The 17251-nt window shown below is 40.2% G+C and overlaps 1 protein-coding gene across 1 annotated transcript in view; it reads left to right on the top strand.

The window, feature by feature from the left end:
- Positions 1-7139, top strand: part of MYZAP (myocardial zonula adherens protein) — a 91332-nt gene extending 84193 nt beyond the window's left edge. The window contains exons 13-15 of the mRNA XM_073303761.1: positions 1927-2637; positions 3883-4105; positions 5354-7139. Coding sequence (XP_073159862.1) covers positions 1927-2637; positions 3883-4105; positions 5354-5494 — 1075 coding nt within the window. The 3' untranslated portion in view covers positions 5495-7139. The remainder of the gene's footprint in view (positions 1-1926; positions 2638-3882; positions 4106-5353) is intronic.
- The last annotated feature ends 10112 nt before the right edge of the window (positions 7140-17251 follow it).

Here is a 17251-nt window from a genome sequence, read left to right as displayed (position 1 = left end):
CCAGAAGGGCTGACCGGATCATCTGGTCTGATTCCTGTATATTACGGGCCGCCAACGCCACCCAGCACCCACATGCTAAACCCAATGACCAAAGTATTACAGTCTACGGGAGACTAGGCTGTTAGGTGCCACAGGCAGAGAATAGGTGGGAGTGAGGTACATCAACACCCAAAGCCAGGAAAGTGATTGTTCAGTAGACCCAGTTAATCCTAGCAAGTAACCTGCACCCACACACCGCAAAGGAAGGTGAAAAAGTTTGTCACTGCCAATTTAACCTCAGGGAAAATTCCTTCCTCACCCAACACATGGTGATCACTTAGATCTTGAGTCTGAGAGCAAGAACCAGTGAAGAACAATAAATAAGTGATGCTTTTCCGTTAGTAGGGACTGATCTTGCAAGCACTTAAGCATGAGTGACTCTATTCAAAGTCAGTGGGGCTCCTCACATAAGTAAAACCACCCCACGTGTTTACATGTTTGCGGGGTCAGGGCTTTAATGAGTTGCAAATATAACATGTCATCTACAGAAATACGTGGTTTTTAAGGAGGCTTTCAAGTCTTCTTTGAATAAAAAGAGTGTGTGTGAGAGACAGAGTTAATGAGTAAAGGCCAAAGTGGGGAGGGTGTCACTCATCAATTTATGGGGGAAATATAGAGGGGTGGTGTCTAAAACTTAGGCTATGTCTTCATTGTAAAAAAGATATGTCTTGTTTCACATTGAGATAGCAAGTTTGATGTAAAATTGTAGTGGAGACAAGACACAAGTAGTTTTATACCTCAGTGTAGTTAGTTGAGGTAAACCCCAATCAGTGGGGCTTTGATTACAACTAGCTATGCTGAGGTAGAAACTTCTGTGCCTGGTCCCCTCTAAAAAATGTACAGTGAGGTAGCTAACTTAGTATAAAGACATATCTTTTTTTTTTTTTTCCTTCCAGTGAAGGAAAACTAAAGAGTGGGGAAAAGGAAGAACTAGAACAAACATATATCCTGCACAAATGTGCAATTTTAGCCCTATTCTCTAAGGTCTGGTCTACACTGAAATCTTTTCTGGTGTTGGTAAGGGCATTTTGGTTTTTTTTTTTGCAACATTTCTATACCAGCAAAATCCCTTGTGAAGATGCAGTTATACTGGCATAGAAGTGCTTTTGCTAATATAGCTTATTTTGATATAAACTATAGTGGCAAAAACAGATTTTCGCCAGTGTAAGTTGTGTATACACTAGGAGGGTTTGCTGGTATAGCTTTACCAGCAAACCTTTTCTAGTGTAGACTACACCTAAGAGATCTACTTACTGATACTTCACTTGATTTTTCCATAAAATCAGTTAGTAAAACTTTCTTGGACCCAATTTACTGGTTGTGAATGCTACTCATTTGTGTCAGAATCACATCACTTTATAGGTTGGATTTCACACGCACACACTTTTGTGATTAATTTGCTACAGATAGCTTTGACAACTTAATAGAGTTGTGAAGACTATTCTGGGTAAGGCTGTCAAGACAACAGTTTTAGAAGTATACTCAAGTTTTATAAATTCACAGTTCTAAAGTCAATTGATAAATATCTTCAGTAATCATAGCACAGTTCACTTCAGTCTTGTATTTTCCCCTCCCAGTTCTGTGATCTTTTAAATGAAATCGTTGTAAAATATTTGTCAAATCATTATTTCAGCTCAGAATAATCTTCACTGGTTTGGCAAAATGATTACTTTTTTTCTGCTATAGTCATGAACTTATAAAACTACAGATGTCATGCATTTATGCAAACTTAAAGCATTCTGAAAACATTAGAATTCTAATGTCATGGAACCAGCAATGTTTTAATATTTTCATGAAACTATTAACTTTATCCATCTGATATTACATATGTGAATATCAGAAATAAGACTGAGGCTTGTCACATAACTATTTCTTTCTTATTTTTAGGACATTTATTTATAGACTTCCAGATAAAGGTAAAAAGATCTCTGATTTTGTTGAAAAGCTGAAGCTTGCCATAGCACAGCAGGAAGAATTAAGGAGGACAACTGAACTGTTGTCTGTTGTTAGACTGGAGTTTCAGACAAAACAAGAGGCGATTAATACAAACAAGCAAAGAGTTGCCCTGAGTGAGAACAAATCAACATATAAAGTTTTCTCATCTATTTATGAAAACTCTGCTACTCTTGTAAACAAAACTTCTACAACTGTTTTGCAAGACAAGGAAGCTGAATGTACCGAGAAAAGAGACACACGTACAGCTTCTTCAAAGGGCCATAAAAAACTTAATCAAATAGAGAGTATGATAGAAGACCATGCAAAATCTCACGAAAGTGAATCCAATTTAAATTCATCCACAATCAGCCTGATGAAAATTGATCAGCAGATACCTAAATACAGTTCTCTGGGTGAAACAGAAAGTCCAGTGGATGCTTCAGGCAGCAGTGGTGACGTGCTGGTGGATGCCTTTGAAAGAGTTGCAGTTGGAGATGGGAATAACAATGAAAGAAAATCAGAAAAAGAACAGAACATTGCTAAATTTAAGAAGAATCCCTTTGGAAGCTTTCCCACCGTGGCATCAAAAAAGCCACATTATATTGAAGTTCTAGAATCAAGAGCTAAGAACCCAAGAGCTAAAAATAAATTTAAAACCAACGTGTAAGTATTGCGGAATATAGAAGTTTCTCATAAATAGGAGGGCTAACTATTATCTATATAAAATTGGCGACTGTAAATGCTTTAGTGTCATGCTAGTTTAATGTGCTAGTCCCCCACATCTGGAGACTGGGGCTAAAATCCTGATTCAAAAGTTATCATCAAAAAATGTCGCTTAGTCTCCTGATTCCACGAGTAATAAATAATCATCATCAATCCTGAAAGGTTTTTTTGCTTCACGCTATGAAGCTATTACTTAACTGGCAAATATTCCTTTTAGGACTACAATTGAACGGTAATAGCAGGTGGCTTTTTCAGGATCACTCTGAATTTTAATTTCTATATTGGCAAAATTGTCTGGCTGAAGTTTCCCTGACTCCCAGCCATTGCTATTTTATGGGCACAAAATACACAGAAACATAGAACTAGACGTACAACTTCTGGCAGAGATTTTTTCCCCCCGAAAAGAATATTTGCTACAAGTTGGTGACATGATAGCGTTTTGCACCTTTACTAGGTGCTATTCTGGAAACAATTGATATGCATCATGGAGCATCATCATAGTGCCTTCATATAATTGAAAAGATTAACCTATTGTAGCTGCAGATCACTACATTAGAAGATTACAAACTGTATGAAATCACTAGTTCATTTTTTCCATTGATTAAAAACTTCAGATATTCACAGAGGAAGGCAGGAAAGAGTGACTCCAGGTGTCTGTGTAGTATGTGATTTTATGGTTAGTATTAGAAACATGTATATAGAGAGAGATTGTACTTAAGTAGGGCATGATCCTTCAATGTGCTGGAGCATTTCCTGTGAAAAAATGAATGTACTCAACCTCAGGGAAGTTAATTGAAGTAGATAGCGTTCAGTAGATTGAGAGAGGCAGCATATTCTAATGGACTTATTGCTGAGCTGGGAACTCTTCCATTCTAATCCTTGCGAAAGCAGTGATTTACGGTGTGGCTTTGGGGAAGTCACTTAACCTGTCCATGAATTTTTCCTCATTGGTAAAGTTTCCTTCCTTGTAAAAGTGCTGTGAAAATTAATTACCTTTTTACATGAAGAAGCACTATGAAAGTTCAACTTATTGTTCACTTATGTGGTACATTATAATATGACCTGATTTATACGGTCTCTTTCTTAGTCTTTCTGTATCAGAAATGACTATTTCTAGAATTAAAAACTACATCTTAAATTCACATTGCAAATATGGGTTGCAACTTCACATTTGATCCCTTTTAGATTACCAGCTGAGTGGAGTGGCTCATCTCATGATTCCTCACCTAGTCGTTCACCTAGGAGACTTGGATCTTCAATTTCCGAAGAAGAAAGACGTCTTAGAGATAAGAAACATCTGGATGACATCACAGCAGCCCGGCTGCCACCACTTCATCATGCACCTACCCAACTGTTATCTGTAGAAGAATCAGTAGCACTTCAGACACAGCAAAAAGAAATATATGAGGTATGAATCAGTGTTACTGTTTGGACTGGAAAATGTAATTATATTGCTGAGACCATTCTGGAAAGCCACGGTATAAAGGGTATGCCTTTCATATGTTAGTCAGTCGAGACTCTCAGACTCTCTTTAGAAGGTCAGATTAATTTTTCTATTTGATTCTGTCAGTGGTGTTTTCAAATTCAGTCTTTAGAGCTGTTTATCAAGCAGTAAATAAAATTTAGCCTTATTCTTTGCATATAGTAATGATCAATTCGTTGCAGTGTCACTTGTCACCTCTGTGCTTTGAACTCAAAAAGTATGCTCGGTAATGAGCATACCAGTCACTAGTGTATGCTGGATGCCCCATTCATGCTAATAAAGGCAAAAGAAGTATCCAGTGTTATAGATCTGAAAAATGCGAGCACGTAATTACCGTTGATTTTCTTTGCACTGTGACTGGCAACGACCAAGTTCTTTGTAGTCACTGGAGGTTAAGGAAATTTCATTTTGAACAGAGATCTCCTGTGGCGCTGGATTTTGGCATTGAATTCCATATGATGACAGATTGGTAACGTTTAAAACTGGACAGCTAGTAAAAACTTATTGGTGTTGGGCTATTTAATTTCAGTGTGGTGCTGCTTAATATTTTACAAGCACTTGCCAATTAATAATCTGAGCGTTCCTGAGAGTTAGGTAAATAGCTCAGCTAAAGTAGCTGTTCAACATACTGTAGTAAGCAGTAACAGAGTGTCTACAAGAAGGTGGTGTTAGTTGGAAGAAAAATGAATGTAAAAGGAATAATATATTTTTCCGCCCTAAGACCTATTGTGAATAGACAAGAACTTTTTACAGGGGGGTGGAAAAATTGGAACTGGAGAAATTATAGGAGTTGCCAAAGGCCACAGTCTTTGTTGGAGCTGGGAGTTCTGTTTCTCACATGACTCTGGTAGGCAACATCTCTACATAGGCCTGATCTTGTTCAAGTGGAAGCAGGTCTTATGTAAGAATTGCAGCATGGAGAAACTGCTGCTCAAGTAATAAAATGAAATAATTTCTAAATCAAAATATTAAAGATCTTTTTGTTTAAATTTAAGGAAATGTCCACTGTTTCTTGCAGATATTAAGAATAGTTGGGTTGACACTTAATGTGATCATGCAAGTTACTCTGTAATGTTTCTATTTTTTTAGCTAGTAGATTTTTGACATCCAGGATGAATAACAAATTATAGTTTAACTTGTCTCTCTTTCCTTCCTGTGTGTGTTCGTTTTTAGGAAATGCAAGCAAAACTTGCTGCACAAAAACTAGCAGAAAGGTTGAATATTAAAATGGTCAGGTATGAACCTGAGGAGGAAACTTCAATGAAATACAGAGAAGTGAGGGATGAGGAAGACTACCATTCATTGGAAGACTGAGTTCAAAAAGGAAAATATCTGGCAATGGACAGTGTAATTGATCTCTTGTGCTATCCTTTTAAAAACTCGATAACCAGGATTCTTGGCCTTGTAGATTGTTGTGTTTGCTAGAGGAGATGTGGCACTGCAGCTCTGGGAAGGGATTAATAGTTTGAGTACAAATGATATTGGTGTTTGTGGCCTGATTTTCATATGCAGAGTGTGTGCTCAGTGCCTCTGAAAATTGCCCATTGGGCTTCATATAGCTCAGCTAAAGTAGCTGTTCAAGCAGTGACAGAGTGTCTACAAGAAGATGGTTATAGTTGGAGGGAAAATGAACGTAAAAGGAATAATATATTTTTCCACCCTTAAACCTATTGTGAATAGATAAGAACTCTGAGTTATAAAATAACTTAAATCCTCTTCAGGCTCTAAGGGACATTCTCTCCAGTTATGGTGACCCTTGTTAAGCAAATCTAAAGATTTAATTAATTTGAAGACTAATATTTTCTATTAAAGGTCTTGGTGTTCTTTTTCTTCATACTATTTTTGTACATTGATTAAACTTTTGGAATACTATTGTCTGCTGAAATTAATAGAAGAGATCCTTCCTCTAGTTTCATTGGAAGAAATAAAGTCTTGGGTGTTTTTTCAGTAATGCAAACTAGCCAACCCTTGAAGAACAAAAATCTCTCAAACACAGCATCATTTTCTTTGCTTCAACTGACGTTTGAAAGTGGAGAGCCCCAGTGAAAAGCTTTTCTTAATTGCAAAGAAATACAGCTCAGATAAAAAAATAATAGAAAATTCTTTATTTTCCTTGCCAAGATCTGGGTTCTAAAACTCCTCTGCAGCATAAGAAATGCAGGTCCCTGCTGCTGACTTAGTTATTGGGAATAGCATTAGCTGTAGTAGGAGAACTCAAGCCATGGCAGGTAAAAAGACTTTCGTTTGTCCACTAGTGTTAAATATACTATAGTGTAGTCTGCTTTGAATGATTGACACCTGGAAACGTAAGGGCCCTTCCATGGAAGTGCAATACTTGTAAAAGTATGCTCATACCCATAAAACACGCTTTGTGCAAATCCTACATAGCTACCTGTCTTGTGTACAGATGCATGTTTCTGAAGCCTCAAGCATTGTGTCCTTCAAATATGTGACCCTGAACATCAGATTCCTTTCTAGCTTCCAAACATAAGTAACAAGCTAAATCATAGCTAGCAAGGTTATTGCGTAAAGCAGGGGTGGGCAAACTTTTTGGCCCAAGGGCCACATCAGGGTTGGGAAATGGTATGGAGGGCGGGGTAGGGAAGGCTGTGCCCCCAAACAGCCTGCCCCCCCCCCTATCTCCCCATCCCTCTTCCTGCCCCCTGACTTCCCCCCCTCAGAACCTCTGATCCATCCAACCCCCCCCCAGCTCCTTGTCCCCTGACCGCCCCCTCCCGTAACCGACCCCTGGGACCCCACCCCATCAAACCCCCCCATCCCCGGACTGCCCTGCCCCCTATCGACACCTCCACCCCCTGACAGGCCCCCCGGGACTCACAACCTATCCACCCCACCATTCCTTGTCCCCTGACCACCCCCTCCCAGGACCCCTGTCCTTAACTGCCCCCCCAGGACCCCACCCCCTATCCAACCTCACCTGCTCCCTGTCCCCTGCTCTCCCGGGACCACACCCCCATCCAACCCCCCCTTGCTCCCTGGCTCCTGACCGCCCCCCTCCCCGAACCTCCGCCCCATCCAACTGCCTCATGTCCCCTGACTGCCCCCCCGGGACCTCCTGCACCTTATCCAACTCTCCTGGCCCCTTACCATGCTGCTCAGAGCTGCAGGACAGGCTTATTGGATAGCCTGGGAGGTAGGCGGGTGCAAGCCGCTGTGCGGTTGCATCATCCCAGGGGAGGGGGAGACAACAGGGAGGGGCCGGGGGCTAGCCTCCCTGGCCAAGAGCTCAAGGGCTGGGTAGGACAGTCGGGCTGTAGTTTGCCCACCTCTGATCTAAAGGATAATTCTGAAATTGTGTTGCTGTATTAGGAAACTGGAGGATGCTAATTGAAAAGGAGAAAAGCCTTGGCTTGCAGGATGTAGTCAGAATAGTTGTTTTGTACATTCTGGAATAATGAAGCATCCGATTAGATCCAAAACTTTCAGCATTTTAACTTCTGTTATGCATGCTTTTAAAATTTTATTCTGTTTAGTGACAGTTAACCTTTAGTACAAAAATAACTCAGTTGAACTGGTTAGGAAAACATATGTTGAATCTTCAGGTTTTAAAAATTATATTAGAATGCAAACTGACTGGAAATTGGTTATATTTGTTTAAAAGTTTGGGAATCCTGCAAGTTTTCTGACACAATTGCAATAAACTAACTTTCCTGTATATTGAAAGATTGAATAGCAGACACTCTGCTCCTCAGTGCCCCGTGTTTAAAGGGATGGAACTGTGTAAGTATGTCTAATTTGTGATCCTGTGGGTTTTAGGAGCAAGCTTGCCAGAAGAGTTTGGATTTTGCTCCTGTTTAATTATGTAAGTCCCACCCACACTAATCTTAAACCTTCTTATGCATTAGTTACTGGTGATTCTTGCAACCATACCACTTTAAACTGCTATCTGGTTTGCTCTTCTAAGCTCAGTTCTTGACTGGGAGGGGCAAGCAGAGAATCTCCCAAGGACAAAGCCAGGTCGTGCAGGAAGTGCTGGCAGCTCATAAGTGGCATTCAGTCATTCATGAATCAATGTCTGACTGTGCTATTAAGGAATACTGTTGAAGTTTTCATCTTTTACGAGGGACATCCCGTAGTCTTGACCATTTAACATCTGATTTTTCAGAATGTTAAAACTTAGCAACCTCGGTTGAAGTCCATGAAAGTGGCAGGTGCTCAGCGCCACCAAATGTCAAGTTATTAATCAATGTAGATCTCAGGTCTCTCTTAAGAGTAAGGATGCTCTGGAGACTAGATTTTGCATATATAAAGTCCCTCTTCAGTTTCAGCTGGATACAATATTCATCACTTCAGGTTCTTGGCTTAAGTACTGTTGCTGCACCCTATTACGTATTTCCACTATGAAGAGGCTTCTGTCCCAGTATCCTCCTCAGCCCCACTGTCCCACTCTGACTCTCCCAGCTGTGCAGCTCCCAAAAGGTTCGCCTTCTTCCCCCAGCACCAATCCAGCTCTCACATCCACACACTCCTCTACCTCCTCCCCTTCATCTCTGGTGAGATTTGCTCCAGCCCTGGTCCTCCCTCCATCTTCATCCTCTCCACCTCCCACACCCATCTATGCCACTTCCTCTGCCCCTCTAGTCAATCATTCCTAACCTCGCATCTATCTTACTCCTTTTCTCCTCCTCTTGTTTCTGGAACACCCACTCCATCTCTGAAAAGATCACAGCCATCTAGGACCACTCCATATCTTGTTCCCTCCTGGCTCCTGTCCCTCACAGAGACTAGAATCCCTTCATCTGACACTGGCTCTGCAGCTGCCCTCTCTTTTAGAGTATGTCTACACTGCAGCTGGGATTTTCAGCGCAGGTAGACAAACTCACACTAGCTCATTCTCCAGCAAGTGGCTAAAAATAGCAGTGTGGATGTTGCAGCACGGGCCAGAACTCAGGCTATCCACCTGGATCCAAGCTCACCTGACCCCCATGGTCCAAGGTCATGCAGCTAGCTGAAGCTGCCACCCATGCCACAACATCCACACTGCTATTTTTAGTGCGCCTGCTTGAGCTGAGCTAGCGCAAGTCTCAACCAGCACTGGGAATCACACCTCACGGCTGCAGTGCAGACATAGCCATAAACGCCTGTCCTTCTCTCTGACTTCCTGCCCTGGATCAGACACGGTGAGGGAGCTGAGTTTCTCCTCTTCTGTTCCTGCTGCTTCCAACTTCTCGCTATTTCCCACTCTGTGTTTTGAACAACCCTGCATCTGACTCTTCCCTCTCCCCTCTGTGTTGCCGTCATCTACCATCCACCCAACTCCTCCCCATCAGCTTGCTTCTCTGATTTTGACTCCTGTTATCTCTCTCTAGTGATTTCAGCTTCCACGCTGATGACCCACCTGACCCCTTCTCTGAAAGTTTCCTCACCCTCATCTCTTTGTTGTACCACACAGCCCTGGTTCAATTCTCTCATTCACTAAAAAGGCCATTGACTTGCCTAGCTCTTCAACTAGCAGTGCTCTTGCTCTGATCTCTCTCTAGCTGATTTCCCCCATGACTATCATCTGGTCTCAGCATTGCCCATGAGCTCCCCCAGCATGCCCTGTGTCTTGGCCTTTCTGTAATACCCACTCCATCAGCTTTAATGAGTTCTCATCTGCTTTCAGCCCTTTCCTCCTTGTCCTCTTGTCCCTGTCTTTTGTCCATATGGTTGTTGATTCTCTCCATGTTTCACTCTCCTCCACCCTTGACTCTTTTGCGCCTCTCTCTTCCATCACAAGGTCTGTTCTGCCAACTGCTAGCCTGGTTTACCCTCAACATCTGCTTCCTCAGCTCCTGCTCTTGTGCTGTGGTGTGTCCCTGGCTGAAATCCCATGACCAGGCTGACTTCCTCCCCTACAGATTCATTCTGAGTCTGAGTGATCACCTTTGGGTGAACACTTTTCACAGAGCGATCACTCTGCATCTGACCTCTCAGTCCTCGTCCTCAGAGGAAACCTGCACTACACCTTCAAATGACGAGCCTGGGAGCTTAAATGCATAACTTTGCTAGATACTAAGAATTATGGACTGAATAGACACACTAGATTTCTGGCTTGTTACAACAGTCTAACAATCTGTTCCACGTTGTATTTAGCTGTGACACTGAGTACATTTCCCAGATCTGAAGAAGAGCTCTGTGTAAGCTCAAAAGCTTGTATCTCACCAACAGATGTTGGTCCAATAAAAGATTTTACCGAAATCACCATGGCTCTTTAGGATGAAAATTCACCAGGAAAATGGAAACACTCATATTAAAACAGTGAAATACAACTGGCAATTGATACCAGTATGTGGTGAGAGTTATTTCTTACCATGGGAAGTTACAGGAATTTCTACTAAGTAGTATCCCTCCAGCTTACATTTTAAATTTGACATTATGGACTGGGTCATCACCTAGTGTAAATCAGTGCACATCCATTGAAGTCATCACTGAGGTCATTGAAGTCCATAATGTTTAATTTAGATATTTATATTTCTTCCCTCTCTGTGTACACAGATGGTATTAATGTAGTTAGTTATTAGATCAAGGTGTCCAGTATAATTGTGTATTTGTAACAGGCTTAAATTGTTGCAATCCAAAATCTAGTCTTAGTCTAAAGATGAACACTTTATAAGACTCCCTTTGTATACTTTTGCTGACTGCCCATCTCGTTGAAAGATTTCTGTTTATACTTTTCTTTTGATGTTGATCATAGAAATGTCTTTTAAGAGAAACCCTCACGGTAGTGATGTCTTTTACTTAAAAGACTGCCCAATAGTGATAGGATTAGCCTTGTGCTGGTTATAACATAATCTCCTCTGCTGCACCAATATTTGAGCTGCAGTTCTACCATCTCCCCCACTGCTATCTTAAACCCCAGGCCCTATCTAATCTGTGACACAAATTCAAATTCTGTGGCAGGAAACCCACAATTCCATGACAATGTTACTTAGATTTATGAGTTGGTGATTGTTTTCATAATACATTGCTGAGTCCTCCCTGGAAGTGCAGCGTGAAAGGCCTGAGTAAGGAGAAATGTATGCTTACTAAGGCTTGATGTTCAGGTTCCCTGTATAGACAGCGTCCAGTTGCTGGGGGAGTATGTGGCAGCTGCGTAAAGCTCTGTCCTTCCAGGACTGGCAGTGATGAGAGGGTCTGAGCCAGACTGCAGAAGGCTGGTGGCAGCCAGGGGCTGAGCTGATGTGCTGTGGTAACCATGTAGAGCTCCAATACCGCTTCTATTGTGAAGTGGGTGAGCCCAGATTGAGGGGCAGATGACGATATTTTATTACAAACTTTTTTAGCAAAAAAATATTATATGTGATTGTTATCCCTGGCCTTGCAGTTGTCACTTGGTTTGGATTGTAAGCTCCTTGTCATAGGGACTGTGGATATAATTTTCAAAAGTGCTGAAGTGATTTAGGAGCCTAAATCCTGTTGAATTTGAATGGGACTTAGACAAAGTGTACAGTGCTCACTTTATATTATTTTTGATTACAAATATTTGCACTGTAAAAATGGTAAACAAAAGTAGTAGTATTTTTCAATTCACCTCATACAAGTACTGTAGTGCAGTCTCTATCATGAAAGTGCAACTTACAAACGTAGGCTTTTTTGTTACATAACTGCACTCAAAAAGAAAACAATGTAAAACTTTAGAGTCTACAAGTTCACTCAGTCACTCAACTCCTACTTGTTCAGCCAATCACTAAGAGAAACAAGTTTGTTTACATTTACGAGTGTCACAAGATATTTATGTGCCAGATGTGCTAAAGATTCATATGCCTCTTCATGCTTTGGCCATAGTTCCAGAGGACATGCTTCCATGCTGATGACGCTCAATAAAAAAAAGAAGGGGTTAATTAAATTTGTGACTGCACACAGGAGAATTGTATGTCTCCTGCTCTGTTTTACCTGTATTCTGCCATATATTTCATGTTAAAGCAGTCTTGGATGATGACCCAGTACATGTTTGTTTTAAGAACACTTTCACTGCAAATTTGACAAAATGAAAAGAAGATACCAATATGAAATTTCTGAAGATAGCTACAGCACTCGACCCAAGATTTAAGAATCTGAAATGTCTTCCAAAATCTGAGAGGGATGAGGTGTGAAGCATGCTTTCAGAAGTCTTAAAAGAGCAACTCTCTGATGTTGAAACTACAGAACCCAAACCACCAAAAAAGAAAATCAATCTTCTGCTGGTGGCATCTGACTCAGCTGATTAAAATGAACATGCATCGGTCCGTATTGCTTAGGATGGTTATCGATTAGAACCTGTCATCAGCATGGACGCATATCCTCTGGAATGGTGGTTGAAGCATCAAGGGACATATGAATCTTTAGCGTATCTGGCATGTAAATATCTTGCGACGCTCCTGGTTACAACAGTTCCATGCAAATGCCTGTTCTCACTTTCAGGTGACGTAAACAAGAAGCAGGCAACATTATCTTCTGCAAATGTAAACGAACTTGTTTGTCTGAGCAATTGGCTGAACAAGAAGTAGGACTGATTGGATTTGTAGGCTCTAAAGTTTTACATTGTTTTATTTTGGAATGCAGGTTTTTTTGTACATAATTCGACATTTGTAAGTTGCACTTTCAGGGTAAAGAGATAGCACTACAGTACTTGTAGTAGATCAATTGAAAAGTACTATTTCTTTTGTTTATCATTTTTACAGTGCAAATATTTGTAATCAAAATAAATAGAAAGTGAACACTGTACACTTTGTATTTTGTTGTAATTTAAATCAATATATGTGAAAATGTAGAAAACATCAAAAATATTTGAATAAATGGTATCCTATTATTGTTTAACAGCGTGATTAATCCTGTGTTTAATTTTTTTAAATTGCTTGAGAGCCTTAATTGTAATACATTTTTCACAACAAGGGCCCTTCCAAATTCACAGCCCATTTGGTCAATTCCATGGTCAGAGGATTTTAAAAATCATAAATGTCATTATTTCAGATATTTAAATCTAAAATTTCACCGTGTTGTAACTGTAGGAGTCCTGACCCAAAAAAGGGAAGTGGGAGGGTTGCAAGGTTATTGTAGGGGAGTTGTGGTATTGCCTACCTTACTTCTGCGCTGCTGCTGGTGGCAGTGTTGCCTTCAAAGCTGGGCGGCTGGAAAGCGGCATCTGCTGATTAGGAGCCCAGCTCTGAAGGCAGAGCCCCCGCCAGCAGCAGCGCAGAAGTAAGGATGGCCTGGTATGGTATTGCCAACCTTACTTCTGCGCTGCTGCCTTCAGAGCTCGGCCAGCCGCTGCCACTCTCCAGCTGCCCATTGCCACCCTTACTTCTGCCCTGCTGCTGACAGTGCTGCCTTCAGAGCTGGGTGCCTGGCCAGCAGCCACCACTTTCTAGCCACCCAGCTCTGAAGGCAGTGCAGAAGTAAGGGTGGCAATACATGACTCCCCTATAATAACCTTGCAACACCCCCATGGCCCGATTTTGGGTCGGGACTCCCAGTTTGAGAAACGCTGGTCTCCCCTATGAGATCTGTATGGTATAGGGTAATAGTACACAAAAGACCAGATTTCATGGTCCATGAGGTGTTTTTCACGGATGTGAATTTGATAAGGCCCTATTCATAACTAATACGTGCCAAAGGAGACTGCTGATCTCCAAGGGGATGAAGAGCATAAATGAGCTTTCAAAGAAAGCAGTTAGCCTGCAAGACAATAATTATTCATATTTTCATTTGAATTTAGGAAAGACCTCAGGTCTGTGTGTAAGATGACAGATGTGTTCAAGTCTCTGTTAGATTATGAATGCTCTGTTGCCTCCTGGTTACTATGAAAGTTCCACAGTTTCCTAAATGTCTCAGGAGAGCTTCTTGGTGCAATTGTGTTTTCTGGAGTTACAGATCCATGAGATCCATTCCTAATTATGTGTGAAATGCCTTTGTCTTCAGTTGGTTTTTCCTCCCACTTAAGGAATAAGATAAATATATGGATTCCCAAAATCCTCATTATGTGAAATAATAGTTTCTTTACTGACTTATGTTGTCTCATATTAGTTATAAGTTCTCAGCCCCTAATTTCATATTATTCATTTTAGCTGTTCCAAAATGGCACTGTACTGATTATAATACTACTTAAATGATAGCTGATGATAAATATTATCCTTGCACAGACATAGGGCATCATCATATGTCATGCCGGCAGACCATTTTTTTGCTAGCACAGCAGATTTTTGTGGCTGTAGGCCAGGAATTTTAATGAAAGAAAACATCAAAGATGCAGAAGAAATGAGAATATTAGTCAAGGAAGATACACAGTGATGCTCTCTGATAACCTCTGGTAATTGACATTAGAACTATGTGGGAGCAACTTAAATAAACATCTGGACACTGAGCTTAGACATTTCCAGTGACAAAACCCAGACAGATCTTCTGGACTTGCAATAATAAATATTTCAGCACAGCCTACATGAATCACCTTAAAATCCTGTTTTCAATTATTCTAGTTTTATAAATACATCATAGTTAATCATTCAAGTATATAATTTCTTTTGAAGGTTACAGAATTTGATTTTTGTTTCATTCACATTAAATGCAGTTTTTATTCATATCAAATTTACTTCTGTTTGTATAAAAACAATAGCATAAGCTTGCCAAATGCTATTAAAGCAGAATGCAACTGAACTTTTCCTTGGGTGGAAGGGCCTTTTCTGAAAACCCTGGCCATGCACTATAGTTCATTCCAGCCATGCAGCCCACTAAAATAGTGGTGAAAGAAGATTACAGTTTTTTTTTTTTTTAAAAAAAAGCTGTTTCCCAATATCTTTTTAAAAGGGTCTTTTCTGATTTTGCTTAGTTCTGTAAAAGTAATAGTGTTAAGAATATGGTCTGTGCTCGCATGGCTAGCCCAAGCTAGCAGAGCTAGAACAAGTCTGTCTACCCATGCTGGGAATCACGCCTCTCAGCTGCATTGTAGAGATGCCCAAAGTGGCCCTCTGCCATCAAAAGTGTGCTGAAAAGAGGGAAAAGTCTGCTGTCTTGTGTGTGCCAATCATGGGGGGTGGGCGGAGTGAATTAGTGAGATGCAGGTTTGCAGGGATATGTACGATGTAGAGAATTTATTCTACGTTATCACAACTCTGAGATCTGTAAAATACATTTTCTGCTTTGATATCCTAAAAATAACCAGTAACTTATCCTGGTTATTCTCATCTGAATCTTTGTTTAAAATTTCCATGTTAATTAAATAAAATGCAATTTGTGCTTTGTAGGCCTTTTCTATATACTATAAAAATGATGGGTAGGGGAGTATAGAGAAAGCTACAAATCAACCTTAAGTATGATAATCTAAAAGCTTCACTCTTGCAATTTCACTTCTTGCTAATTGATCTATAGCTTATAAGTAGGGGAAATTAATTATAAACCTTATATTTATTAGAATACTTGATTTCTTACTGTTAAAACTGCACCATAAGCTGTCAGCATTGTAGCTGATGCAATGTAATTCATTTCACTCTTGTATAAACACTGATGAGGGAAAGGAAGTATTGAGAGTGGTGTATTTGGGGTGTGAGGAGGAATAAATAAGAGCAAGAGGATGAAATTAAGAAAAGGAAAATATAGATTGAATATCAAGTATTACTTCCTAACTCTAAGGTATGTTAGCTGTTGAATAGTCTCCTAAGGGAAAGTCCCATTTTTCACAGAATCATAGAAATGTAAGAATGGAAGAGACCTTAAGAGGTCAGTCCAGCCCCCTGTGCAGAGGCAGGATATTTAAAACTAAATTGGACAAAGTGCTAATAAATGCACTATAGGGAACAATTCTGCATTGGTAAAGGGTAGGACTGGAGGAGCTAACCAATGTTTCTTATTACTGATGTCTATAATTCTATATATGTTGCACTGTCTCATTACATATTTGAAAAATACTCCTCTCTTATGAGGCACCAATACTCTTCACTTCTATATGTGGGGAAAAACTTAAGGCCTGATTATGCTGTCTTGTAACTCCCACTGAAATTAACGGAAGTTGTACTTCAATGAGGACTGCCATCTAGGCCCTTAATTTGAAATGCATTGACTGTCAAAAGAAAAGGAGTACTAGTGGCACCTTAGAGACTAACCAATTTATTTGAGCATAAACTTTCGTTAGCTACAGCTCACTTCATCGGATCCGATGAAGTGAACCAATTTATTTGAGCATAAGCTTTCGTTAGCTACAGCTCACTTCATCGGATCCGATGAAGTGAGCTGTAGCTAACGAAAGCTTATGCTCAAATAAATTGGTTAGTCTCTAAGGTGCCACTAGTACTCATTTTCTTTTTGCGAATACAGACTAACACGGCTGTTACTCTGAAAATTGACTGTCAAAGTTACCCTGGCCATCTTTGCCATCCAATCTCACCACAGGGACTGGATTCTCTGGGTAATTTTCTTACTTATTAATAGCATTCTCCCCAAGTGATAGTTGACTCATTCCTGAAGAAAAGGAAGATAACTCATTGAAAAGTGCTGATGGAAAACAGTAGTAAAACCCACTTCAAGCTGTTTTTAGCACAAATAATTTACATGCCTACATTTCTTTTAATGCGTTCTTTGTATATAGGCGAAAAGTGTTCATATTGGTTGCCTTGACCCCTCTTTTGACCTGCAAACTCCCACGTAGTATAGTGAAGGTCCGTTTAATGGTGCTTTTTGGTTTTAGCCTGATGAATATTGGATACTTAATACCAGCATATTTACATTTTTAAATCATTCCTAAATGTGGTGTCTTTATTTTTCATTTCTAAAGTGATATTTAAAGTTTTGCAGGGGTGTAATTTTAATTAACTATTTTAAAAATACGCAGCAATCTATTCCATATTTGCCTTTTAAAAGCTGCCTGACATACAGTATAAAAAGAAAAGGAGTACTTGTGGCACCTTAGAGACTAACCAATTTGTCTGAGCATAAGCTTTCGTGAGTAGCTCATGAAAGCTTATGCTCAAATAAATTTGTTAGTCTCTAAGGTGCCACAAGAACTCCTTTTCTTTTTGCGGATACAGACTAACATGGCTGCTACTCTGAAACCTGTCATTATACAATAGTATAAGTTAAGATGCAGAAAAAATCTTAACCTTG

The sequence above is a fragment of the Lepidochelys kempii genome, chromosome 10, assembly GCF_965140265.1.
Source record: "Lepidochelys kempii isolate rLepKem1 chromosome 10, rLepKem1.hap2, whole genome shotgun sequence".
Lineage (NCBI taxonomy): Eukaryota > Metazoa > Chordata > Testudines > Cheloniidae > Lepidochelys > Lepidochelys kempii.
The sequence above is the reverse complement of the archived record's forward strand: the minus strand, read 5'-3'. Positions and strand labels throughout refer to the sequence as shown.